The sequence below is a fragment of the Neovison vison genome, chromosome 8 (genome assembly GCF_020171115.1).
Source record: "Neovison vison isolate M4711 chromosome 8, ASM_NN_V1, whole genome shotgun sequence".
In the NCBI taxonomy this organism is placed as follows: domain Eukaryota; kingdom Metazoa; phylum Chordata; class Mammalia; order Carnivora; family Mustelidae; genus Neogale; species Neogale vison.
Genome location: NC_058098.1, coordinates 115,000,054 through 115,013,429, shown reverse-complemented (window position 1 = coordinate 115,013,429; position 13,376 = coordinate 115,000,054). Strand labels below are relative to the sequence as shown.

Below are 13,376 nucleotides of genomic sequence, written 5' to 3'. Positions count from 1 at the left end.
ATCCGCTCCAGTTCATCTGACAGGATGGACTCGGAACCATCAGGTGAGTTCTCCTGATAAGAAGTATGTGGTAACGTTTTATTCATTAGCAGGTCAAATTCAATTTCCAACAACTGTGTCCAACCTCCTCCAAAATTTCTCTTTAATTCTCAAGAAAGGTTTACCATTTCTCATCAAAGCCAAACTTCTGGGTGTAATTCACTCTTAATTTGTTAATTTCAGCATGAGCATATTTGTATTGAGGTAAAGCAGAATCTTCTTCCCAATCTTCTTTGCCAAATCCTTTGTGATCCTAATGGTTCCTGCTGGAAACTCGGTTCTCTGTAAGGCCTGAGCAGACTGGCACCCTGAGTCCTCACTTTATTCGGGGAACACACTATGGTAGAGGCAGGAATCCATGCTCAGTGAAGGCCATCAAAATGAGCTTCATGACCAAAAGGATATAAGATGGCCTTAAATTACCTGAGGACTCAAAAGTGGCCTCCTAAGAGGCCTTAGTCTGTTTTCGATGACTTTGTAAGATGTTATAGTGGCCTTGTGGTGGTGGAGCAGGCCAGCTGGTAGAAGCCCAGGTTTACAGACAGTGCAAACACAAATCCTGCTGCCCTTTCTTTGCTCTATAACACAGGGGCCAGCTACTCAAACACTCTACGTCTCACTTTTCTGCGTGTTAGATAAATGGGAATAATCAGAGTACCAACTTGAACATCAGGTTCAAAAATAGCTAATGCACACAGCCCAATGTCTGGCACACTACACATGCTCAATGCAAGCTAGTCATTAAAGACCTACATTGAGACCCGAAACCATAAGAACCCTAGAAGGAAGCACAAGCAGTAATTTCTCTGACATTGGATATAGCAACACTTTTCTAGATATGTTCTTTGAGGCAAGGAAATAAAAAGCAAAAATAAACTACTGGGACTTTATCAAGACAAAAGGCTTCTACACAATAAAGGAAACAATCAACAAAACTAGAAGACAACCTACTGAATGGGAGAAAATATTTGCAAATGATATACCTCGATAAGGGGTTAGTTAGTATTCAAAAATATATAAAGTGCTTGAAGTGCTTGTATACCTCAATACCAAAAAAAAAAAAAAATCCACTTAAAAAATGGGCAGAAGACATGAAAAGACATTGCTCCAAAGACCTACAGAAGGCCAAAGGACACATGAAAAGATATTTAACATCATTTGTCATCAGGGAAAATGCAAATCAAAACCACTGTGAGACATCACCTCACACCTGTCAGGGTGACTAAAACCAACAAAAGAAACAAATGTTGGTGAGAACATGGAGAAGAAGAAACCCTCATGTACTGTTGGTGGAAATGCAAACTTGTGCAGCCACTGGGGAAAACAGTATGGAGGTTCCTCAAAAAATTAAAAACAGAACCACCATATGATCTAGTTATCCCACTACTGGGCATACCAAAAGAAAATGAAAACACTAATTCAAAGGTATACATACACCAAGATGTTTACTGCAGCATTATCTACAATAGTCAAACTACAGAGACAGCCCAAGTATCCACTGACAGAAGAATGGACAGAGAAGATGTGGTGTAGATATATACAATGGGATATTACTCAGCCATAAAAGGAATGAAATCTTGTCATTTGCAACGTGGATGGATTTCCAGAGAGCATAATGCTAAGTGAAATAAGTCAGAGAAACACAAGGACCATGTGATTTCACTCATAGGCAGAATGAAGGAAACAAAACAAATGAACAAGGGGAAAAAAAGAGACAAATAGACTCAACTATAGACAACAAACTGATGGTTACCAGAGGGGATTTAGGTAGGGGGTTGGCCGAAATAGGTAAAGAGGATTAAAAATACCTTATGATCAGCACTGAGTAATATACAGAATTGCTGAATCACTATTTTGCATACCTGGAACTAATATAATAATGTACGTTAAGTATACTAGAATTTAAAAATTAAGAAATTAAAAAAATAAAAATTTAAAAAAGGAAATAAGGGAGGAAAGTTCCTTTAAGTAATCCATATACTTAATTTTTTTTAATTTTACTGATTTAACAGTGGCTTATAAACCAATAACTTTTTATGTGTAAGAAAGCCCAGCTAGCCATTATTATCATCATTGTAGATGTTGTTCCTTTTGAGATCATTTAACAATATATAACAAAGAAACTGCACATTTATAACAATGTTACCTTGGACTATGATCCCATTGCCATCACCAAGTAAACAAAGCTCACAAGGCATGCTGTCACGGGAGAGTCTGAGTGCTCAGGGCAAGCAGACCGGGGCCTCAAGCAGGATAAGCTATAGCAACAGCCTTGCTCGAGGGGGTCTGTGGTTTGAGCATGAAGAAAAACAGGTGCGCTACCATCACCAATAACCTACCATGCATTCTGCAGGAGAATGTGAAAACGCAGTGCTTTAACAAAGACTATGGACATGACATGAATTAGGGCTGAGGCTGCTTTCCAAAAACCCAAACCACAGTATTCATTTCTCATCAACTGCTATTCACTGTGCTTCGACTTTAAGACAATTGGTGCAAATCATTTGGAAAGTCACTTAGACTTTAAAAGGAAGCATATGCATACAGAGCTGCAGTATCCACTTCGATACCCCATGCTTACAAACTACCCAGACCTTTAGTCAGCCTATTTATGCTAATTCACCACCAGAAAAATAGTTTAGTCTGTTTAATGTAAAGTCAGAGAAAACATACAGTAACTTGAAAGGCTAAAAACATGGGTAACTAACATGACTGCTTAAACTCCAGTGACTGGTAATAATGGAAAAAATGAATTATGAAACATATACAGCATAATACATCATTGACATGATAGGAAAATGCTTATTTGTTAAAAATATATAGTTGGTTACAAATACAGAATATAATCTAAATTCCAACATACGCAGAAAAGACAGGAAAGAAAGAAATCTCCATGTTATGATTATGGGAATTAGTATTTCTGCTCTATATTTTTCTTCATTTTTCAAAATTTCCACAATGAACATGTATAATTACTTTTATAATCAGACATCTTCCTTTAAAAAAAATCATTTTTATGCCACAAAAAACTGAAGGTAAAAGGTCACCCTCTCCAGGTTAAAATCTTAGACACTCAGCGTTCTCTTCTCTGTTGACAGGAATTCCTTACAAGAATAGTGTGAAAATCACATCTCTAACCATCTCTCCCATATTGTAGGTATATGCCTTCTCTGAAAATTATTGGTATTTACTTTTCTCGATTTTCTCTGTAATTACTTATCTTCCTTTACAGGTTTCTGACATTTTCTTAAAACAGAAAAGATATATTAATCAGATTTTAAAAAAAGATCAGAAGATGAATTAATGTAGTCGGGATAAGGATTCAGAACAAGTTCAAGTCTATAATAATCTGGGGTTTTCATGCAGTGCTTGAGCAGGACTCGCTGCCCCAATACCCACACATACCAATTTGTTGATTACCAAATATCTGTAACTTACCAAGCATAGCTGTAGAATGGAAGTTTTACATGTGTGAACAAAAATCTTCAAAACTGTGTGATGTTTAAATCAAATATAATACATCCTTACACCATAGTCTGCCAACATATTTAAACTGTTTCTTTTTACATCAGCTCTAAAATAGGGGAAATACTCAAGAAATGTATTGCTTAGTCTTTGGAAATAAAGTGTATATAATGGCCTTTTCTTCCATTCTAGTATCTTCAGGAGAAGCTATGAGGATAAATATTTATGAGGCATGTTTGAGGATCTTTACCTGATTACCTCACCGATAAAGTTTATAGAGATATAGCTTAAAAAGGTTGGTCCCAGTTGGCAGGGTACTAACGTATGTAAGAAAATGTTACTCTGACACCACTAGAGGGTACTAAGAGATACATCAAAGGAGTGGAGGGACATTTACTAAAATGTACTTGATTTCTACCCTGTTTGTCCCATTTTTTTTTAAATGTAAGTGATTAATTAATGTGACTTTCATCAGTGTGGCCTCAGAGCTCCCTTCCATCCGTGAGGCAGGATTCCACCCTTGTAAGTAGAAAAAAGAGTTGTAACACCATCAAAACACCTCAGAATTTTTCAAACAAGTCTCCTAACCACCTTTGCCTGTGCTTTCCCCTCCTTTTCTATTAGATTTAGATTTTCATTCTCCAGGGTGTATTATTACACAGAAAGGCGAGTCCTGAAGGTACTATCTTGAGGAAGATTTGGAAAAATTCTCTCATTTTTTCATTTTTTTTTTTAAGGAAAAAGACATTATGTTTTCTATTTTTCTAAGAGGTCCCTCATACATCGGGATGTGAACCTGTTCCCATAAAATGAATCAGCTTATGTTGAAATCTACAATTCTTTGAGCAGACTGTGTGGACATAAGCACAAGAATTATTGCAAAACCTCACAGAGGAAACACTAATTTATTGGTCTCCAGGGTACTCTAGTTAATGAAAAGGTCTAGACTTCTTTAGCATGTTTGGTTTCTCAAAAGAGATCATCAAGAGGCTCTTTCTACTGGATTCATCCCTAATGCTCATCACATGTCCCCTGGTCCTCAGAATCACCTTAATTTTTCCTACTCTCTGTGCCCCTAAGACACCCTTACCTTCACCTAGTCAAGGACCATATTCTGTTTCTTTCACTTGGAGTTCCATTTAGAACCTGGAAAAAGAGCTATGACCAAAAGCCAATGGAAAACCAAATACTCTATTTATCACAGCAATAAGGCCAACAGTGCATTTAAGAATTTGATATCTTCAAATGTAGTGATTCGAAGGGGCACGTGCACCTGAATCTTTATAGCAGCAATGTCCACAATAGCCAAACTATGGAAAGAACCCAGATGTCCATCAACAGATGAATGGATAAAGAAGATGTGGTACATACAACACACACACACACACACACACACACACACACACACACACAGGAATACTATGCAGCCATCAAAAATGAAACCTTGCCTTTTGTAATGACATGAATGGAACTAAAGAGTATTATGCTAAGCAAAATAAATCACTCAGAGAAAGACAATTATTATATAATCTTTCTGATATGAGGAATTTGAGAGGCGGGGCAGAGGGTCGGAGGGGGAAGGGCAGGAAAAATGAAACAAGATGGGACTGGGAGGGAGACAAACCATAAGAGACTCTCAGGAAACAAACTGAGGGTTGCTGGGGGGTCAGGGGAGGAGGGGTAGGGAGGCTGGGTTATGGACAATGGGGAGGGTATGTGCTATGGTGAGTGTTGTGAAAGGTGTAAGACTGATGATTCACAGACCTATACCCCTGAAACAAATAATATATTATATGTTAACTTTAAAAAAATAATTTGGTATATTTATTATATTTTTTCCAAAATGAAAAAGAAAGCTTTTTGGCAAAATATAAGAATGAGTATGCTGACCTTTCACTTTTTTCCTCATTAGATGATTACTCAAAGTAAGTAAGTAACTAACTAAGTAAATAAAGCCTGGAAATATTAAAGCACAGTGATTTTAAATGAAAAAAGGAGTTCATTTTCCATCAGCATACAGAGTTTACTGAAGCCGTAATGACCGGCAATACACTTTAGGGACAAACATTTTTTAATGGGGTCAATTCTGAACTTTGGAAAAGCCCTGATGAGCAAATAGTTTTTAAAATGTTGGGCCATGATCATTACAAAGATTTCCACAAAGTAGTCATGAAAGTCAAAGAATAATTTCTGGCTGTTATGCGAGAGCCATGGAGGAAGTTTGGGAAGAGGAGGAAGAAGGCGTCAAATGTTAATTCATGGAAAGGTTTACAAAAATGCTCTGGCTTCCTAGCTGCCCCACAATGAGCATAAATTGTCCCACAACAATTGAAACAGATGTTTCCACTTCGCAAATATTTGCCAGAGGTTTGATTTTCCAACCTATCCTTGAGCTATTAAGACACTATGCTAAATCAAGAATTTATATGCTGAAATGTATAATTTATTTGGAAACAGTATGCCAATAATGTCACAAGCCACCAAATCAGCTGTTACGAGTGGAATATATCACACTTATGTCCTGCAAATGTGGCTCACTTCATAATTACTGCATGTCAAAGTATGTTTGAAGGAATCTGAAAAGGCTCCTTCCAATCTTACCACCATAAAGATATCATCACTAAGCAATGTGGAGCTGATTTCGTTTATTTTAGATTGTTATGTATTATTCTATTCCTTTCTTCAACTTGTGAGACAAACTAATAGTGACAAGTAAGATTTACCTCCTCCGTGTTTTAGGGGAAAAAAAAAAACCATTGTGTAACAATCTGGACAGAACGGATCAGACTGCTCCCTTAATCTATATGTTTGGCTCTCATATCAAACCAATGGGAACATCTATAGTTTGATTTAAATTAAATTTGATACAAAACAATCTTCTTGCTCTAGTGTCGATTGCTGATTATTGTGTAGCTCTAAAATTGCAGACTGTTTTAATTCAAAGACTGTAATATTCTCCCCATGGATTGTTCCAGAAAGATTCCTCTACTACAGGACGTAGGAACACCTACAAATGCTGCATAAAATTTCAACGTCACTCTTTTCCTGGAAGGAAACAGTTGTGCTTCCAACATGTGATAGCAGATGTTGGCCCTGTATCTTTGCCAACCTCAAATGAAGCTGTCTTCTAACAACTTCATAGAGCACAGCCACTTTTTTTGGGAAAAGGCTCTGTAGTTCAGTTGAAGCTAAGTACCTTCAATTTGTTTTTCCTCACATAGCTGCATTTACATGGCAAAACTGCGTTTATCTAGTCAACCTTATTCAACCTCTACGAAGCTTGCTGGCAAAAAGTCCACCCACTGACGTCTGCCATTGTTAAAAAGGCATAAAACTGTACTTGTACACTGGAAAACAGAAACATAGGTATACAGTATTCAGACCTAGTACATTGCATTGTCACACTGCAATTTTCCTTTCTAATAATATGAGGTCAACAGTGCGAAGATCCTTGCTGTCCAAGATGGTGTATCGTATCTTGGTGTATGTTTCAGTGCACAGCACATTCTCTAACAGATGTGCTTAATAAAGCAAGCAGACCCATAAATGACTTCAGAATAGAGAAGAACTGTTTAGCCTTGGCCATTAAAAACAACAATAACAACACTATCATTTCATTGCATCACTCTAGAAGTACTGAGAAGACCTGATATTTCTCTATCACTTAACTCAGTATTAAGAGTAAAATCAAAAAGCGGTTGCCATGCACTAACTGGGGAAGGCTACGGCTCTGGCTACAGTGCCCTGAACTGAGTAAAAAAACAGTGAGGTCCACGATGTGACTCTACGCTCCTTTGTCAAGTGCATTTCATCTTGGAACACACAGGTGCTTTCTAAAAACACTTTCCAGGGGTGCCTGGGTGGCTCAGATGGTTGAGGATCCAACTCCTGATTTCAGCTCAGTGCCAACATCAAGGGTCCTGAGATCAAGCCCAGTGATGGGCTCTGCACTGGGCTTGGAGCCAGCTTGGTATTCTCTCTCCCTCTCCCCACCCCCAAACCTGCCATGTCCAGCTTGCACATGCACTCTCTTTCTCTCTCAAAAACAAAACAAAACAAAAAACAAAACAAAATAAAACGCTTTCCAGTCCGATGTCTCAATTCAAATATCTAAGAGAACTTACAACCACATTTTTGAGAAAACAGCCAAAAGGTTTTTTAACATATAAAAATGACATATTTTTATATGATTTATTTTATATATATTTCACTTATATAATTGTACTGTTTTTTCATATAAAACATATACATACTTAAGGTACACAACTTGATGTTTTGATATACACAAGCATTATGAAATGATCACTGTAATTCACCTAAGTAACACACTGAGCATATTTTTATTTGAAAAATTATACATATCATATTTCTGAGGAAGGAGTATTTTAAGAAAGGCTGCAGACTCCTCTATTGACTTCTCTTGTTATATACAGCTAACCTCATCCTGACCGTCAGTCAGCATGATACATCTTGGTGATCTATTTCTGACTATAAAATATTTGCCCACTATACAGTATATGGAAAATAGAAAATATTCTACAATACCCCCACATCTCTTGGATCTTACTATAAAAAACAACCACTGTTAATATCTGGCATATTTTCTCCCCGGATTTTCTCAATGTATAAGGTGTTTATTTATTTATTTAAAAAAATTTTTAAAGATTTTATTTATTTGACAGACAGAGATCACAAATAGGCAGAGAGGCACACACAGAGAGAGGAGGAAGCAGGCTCCCTGCTGAGAGCCCGATGTGGGACTTGATCCCAGGACCCTGAGATCATGACTCAAGCCAAAGGCAGAGGTTTTAACCCACTAAGCCACCCAGTTGCCCGTTTTTTTTTTTTTTTTTAAAATAACTGGTATAGTGTTCTCCACTCCTTCATTTTCATATACTTTGTCTTGTGCTTAATAGCATTTTGTGAACATTTTCTGCTAGATTTCAATAAAAATTCTTCAAAAAGAGTGTATTTCATGGCATCATGTTCCAATACCTAGATGTAACATAATTATCTATTTCCCTATAGTTAAATATTTAGATTGTTCCTACTTTTTCTCTATTAAAGCTGGTGCTGTGGCAAGTATCCATTTATATAAATCATTATCTCAGTCTTCAGAGACATTATTTCTTCACACTAGATATTTCAATATAGGATTACTGGGTCAAAAGTTCTGAATATTTTTGGGGCACCTGGGTGGCTCAGTCAGTTAATTGTCTGCCTTTGGCTCAGGTCATGATCTCAGGGTCCTGGGATCGAGTCCTGCATCGTCGTGGATGGTGGGAAAAAAAAAATCCCTGCTCAGCGGGATGTCTGCTTCTCCCTCCCCCTGCTCATGCATGTGTTCTCTCTGTCTCTTTCTCCCTCTCTCCCTCTCAAATAAATAAATAAACTCTTTTTTTAAAATAAAAGTTCTTTATATTAAAAAAATTTTTTTTTCAGAAGATTTTATTTATTTGAGGGAGAGAGAGAGAGCTAGCATGCACAAGCAGGTGAAGGGGCAAAAGGAGAGAGAGAGAAGCAGGCTCCCCGCTGAGCAGGGAGCCCAGTTCGGGGCTCGATCCCAGGACTCTGAGATCATGACCTGAGCCAAAGGCAGACGCTTAACCACCTGAGCCACCCAGGCGCCCTATTTTTAAAATCCCTCATACATTATGCCAGTTTGAGCTTTCCAAAAGTGGTGAACCAGTTTACATTCCCTTCAGCAATGTGTCTGACCTCCATTTTACTCTAGTAAAAATTAAATGCTAATTTGATAATAATTATTTTGATCTGCACTTCTTTGATTATGGGTTGACATTTCCTATTATATGTTTTTTCTATAAATTACTTGATTTTATTATTTTCCCATTTTCCTATTAGTATTTTTATTGCTGACTTATAAGAGCTCATTATACATTAAGGATATTAATTTTTATGCTGCTGGTTTGTTTCACATTACTATAAATGTTTATAATGTGTCATTAATGATTAAAATTATAAAGAATTTTGAAAATATATAAAAATAAATCAAAGAACAAAGATTATCTGTGATCCTATGAATTGGTAATGGTTGAACACTTTGATGTACTTTTTAATTTATGTATTTTTTGGTGTTTTACTTGTTTACTTATTTTAAGATTTTATATATTTTTTTGACAGAGAGCACGTGCAAGCAGGGGGAGGGGCAGAGGGAGAGGGACAATGCGGGGCTTGATCCCAGGACCCCGAGATCATGATCTGAGCCAAAGACAGACACTTAACCCACTGAGCCCCTCAGGAGGGAGCCCCTTGGATGTGCTGTATCTTTCTCTGTGTTTGTAAACATTTAAAAAATAAAATTGGAATCATACCGTGTTCTGTATTGCTCATTTTGCCAGAAGCATCTCCTCATGACATTAAATAGCCTTTTACAGCATTAAAACCATGAGATATTTCACTGTATATGTACCATAATTAATTTAAATGTTCCTGCTTTTTAACAGTATTTAGATGATTTCCAAAGATTTGCTATTAATGACTAACCTGCCTTGAGCCATCTCATACCTTTGATACAATTTTGATACCACATTTGACGGGAGGCTCACCCCCACGTCTCAAGCACAGGCAGTGGCACGTACCACCACACCCACCTGTGACTTGGGTAGGTGCAATCACTTGGCTGGCACTTGATGTAGAAGCTTCGGGAGCTACTTCCACAGGCACGGGAGGTGATGTTTTTTCAATCACTACTATATGAGAAAGGAGGGGATGAAAAAAATTAAAGCCTGTCAGGTGCTTGGAGGTCCCATTCCAAAATGCAAACATAATTTAAGTCTACTAACATATCACAGTCCTGCTTGGATACAAAGGACTCTTACAGATCCCGAAAGCCCCTGGTAGTCATCTATAGCCTCAGTTTCAACATTCAGCAGGAATATATGAGAACAATTCAGAAGCCAAGGAAAAATGAGCCTTCATCAAATGATGACCCTCAAAAGTGTTCTAACAATATATACCTACTCCTGGCCACTGAAAACCATGAGAAACTTAAGTTCCTTCTACCATTCTAAAACATACAAGATCACCCCTACACTAACATTACGAGTATATTAATATTCTTAAGTATATCTTTCATAGGGCACTTCACTTATGAATTCTAATGATTTATCACACTTTAAAATCAAAGACGAAAGAATCCTTATCTTGCTCTTTTATTCATCGATAATAACTCTTACGAATAGCACAGATCAACAAAGGTTACCTGGAAACTGTGGGTGCAGGTGAATAGTTGAGATGCCTGGAGAGAGCTGGGGTTGACCAGGCTCAAGTTTGGTTTTCTCTTGATCCAATGAAGGTATTTCCTGGGCGGTTGTATTAAAAAGAAAAAGAGAGAGGGAGAGAGCAAGAACTGAAAGTAGGAATTATCTTCAGTTTCCACACATTACTATCTTTACTTGATTCTACTCTCAGAAAGCCAACAAGTATCAGGAGACACTCGACAATGATCTGTGCAGTTTTGTGGGGGAAAAATGCATACGGGAAGTGATACTGAGCCACGACTAAAGCAAGCCTTTGATTCCCTCAGCAGTGCTGATGCATGTACACACCCCCACCTGTGTCCCCGGGGGGGTCCAGAGCAAAAGGTCCCTTTAGACACTGTAAACAAATGCATTGGCTCAGGGGCCCACATCTGGTCTCAAACAAGGCAAAACAAACACCAATGGAGAACTAAGCTGTCCTCTCATGGACATGGTGGTGCCCTGCTCTCGCAAGATGACCAGCCACACTTTGCAGAGTAAATCACGGGAACAGCACATGTGTCAACCAAGAACACACAATACATTAAAATATTTTAAGCTGGGCAGTCAGTAAGGCCTCTCTGGAACCTCCCATCCAGTAACTGTGCACCTCCAGCTCTCAGCGTAGTCAAGCAGAGCAACATAAACACAGGGACCTGGACCCGGGGCTTCCTCACGCGTCCGGCGACCCCCTCCCGTCCCCTGGACCGGAGGTGAAAACACAGACTGGCGGCACTTGTGATGTAGCTTCCAGTTAGAGCTGCTCGGGGCTCCAGCAGACTGCACCAGCAGGGACAGCAGCTGGGGCCAGCATGCCCACGCCCCACGTCCTTAGAAGCATTCATTGGGTTACTTGGTCCTGGCTGCCCTGCACACCACTGCCATTTCCCCAAAGCTCACTCCCTAGGTCTGTTTCCCTTTTCATCGCCGTCCTAATTTCAACGATCTGCTCTTTCACTTTTCATAAAATAGATATCCTGCCGGGGTAGCTCATCAAAGACCCAATTTCGTAGGCATGAGTATTTAGAGTGACTCCATTTCGATCTTCCATGAGTACCTCCAATCCATCCCTGCCAAAGCCCTGCAGGCTCTCATTCCACGGTCTGCGTGTCTGTCAATGCCACAGGCATTAAATCACGTTGCAAGTCACGCTATGGTCCCTGCTCTTTCATTCTTCGTTCCAAGCCCTGCCCAGCTGCACTGTTCTTTATGTTTGTTGACCTTTTCATACCCACAGCCCCCACTGCCCTGGTCTGGACTCTCTGTGTCATCCTGTTTATTATAATCATCTAACTGGTCTCTTAAGCTCCCTCATCTCCCTATCTCAGTTAATTCTGCTGTGATTCATCTTCCATAAAGACTGAGCACCTATTACTTTCCCCCACATTTTTCCATCTTAAGAATACAGACTAATCTTCCATTACCTATTCAAGGGGACCTCAATCAGTCACAATGGCAACCCATTCCCTGCAGCCCGTGGTCAATGCCCGCAAGGAACAGACCACCATCAGGTGTTTAGGCACTCCTGAGACTTACAGAGAGCATCTCCCCCATCAGCACGGGGCAGCAGACTTCCTAATCAATGCTCCTTCTCCACTGGACAAGTAGAGTCAAGAGAGAGGAGCACAGGATCCTATCCTGATTACAAGTGCAGTTGGATTTCAAGCCTTCCTCAGCAGCCCCAAGTTCTCCTTCTAACCAAGCCTCCCCTGTTCCCCCAACTGACCTCTTGCTATCTCCTCCACTGCACCTATGCACATATAATTTCCTACCCACAGACTACCCTGCTTTCTCTTCATCCATCCTTAACATCATGAGACCTCCGTGAGGAGTCAAGACCGCAAAGACTATGATGGCATTTTCCCCACTGTCTCATCTCCAAAAAATTTACAGTGTAAATTGTAAATTTCAGAATTTAACAAGAGTTACCATAAACTCCGTCCTCAACAGTGAAGAAAATAGGTTATCAGGGAGCTGGCTGGTCTGCTCATGCCCTGAATGATTGCTTCCACATATCAACCAAGACTGAATTCAAAATCAACAAAATTGCAAACCACTGCACACTGCTGAACTTTAGAAACACAATCCAGGAGCTGTAAATGTGCATATAAAATATGCACATGTGTTCTACTTCTTTTGGTGTCAATATAACAACATTCTTCTTTGTTGGCCGCTGTCACTCTAAAATCCTATGTCTTTATTGTTCTGGATTCTTTCAGCACTTAGGTAGAACCCTGACGTTATTCTATCCCATATGCATAAGCTAAAAACTTTAAAAACTTTTATAATAATTTATAGGTGTTCGTGCCATCTGAATTCTAACACTTGGGTGTGAAGATTTAATAATGATCTAATTTTCATGTTATTAAAGAATCAAAGCAAGACTCAGATGGGGTACAATATTACATAAACAAGGCTTAGATCCAGCAAATTTGTATATTTCCTATGAATAAATCTCACAATTCATGGTCCCATTTTTATGCCAAAAAAAACAAAAGGCTGACTTAATATTTCTCTAAAATTTCTAAGAACCAATATTCTAGTGTTGGGTTGTAAATTCCAAGGGTAAGTAAGCTCTGTTCTTTAATGTAACCAAACACCACGCATGTTAAA

General features: G+C 38.8%; 1 protein-coding gene across 13 annotated transcripts in view; it reads right to left on the bottom strand.

The window, feature by feature from the left end:
* Positions 1-13,376, bottom strand: part of LTBP1 (latent transforming growth factor beta binding protein 1) — a 406,971-nt gene that overhangs the window by 119,550 nt on the left and 274,045 nt on the right. For 8 of the 13 annotated variants that reach the window (XM_044261743.1, XM_044261746.1, XM_044261747.1 and 5 more), the window contains 2 exons: positions 10,727-10,826; positions 10,116-10,214 (listed from right to left, as the gene is read on the bottom strand). In XM_044261743.1, coding sequence (XP_044117678.1) covers positions 10,116-10,214; positions 10,727-10,826 — 199 coding nt within the window. The remainder of the gene's footprint in view (positions 1-10,115; positions 10,215-10,726; positions 10,827-13,376) is intronic. The other 5 variants (XM_044261745.1, XM_044261751.1, XM_044261753.1 and 2 more) reach the window with 1 other exon arrangement.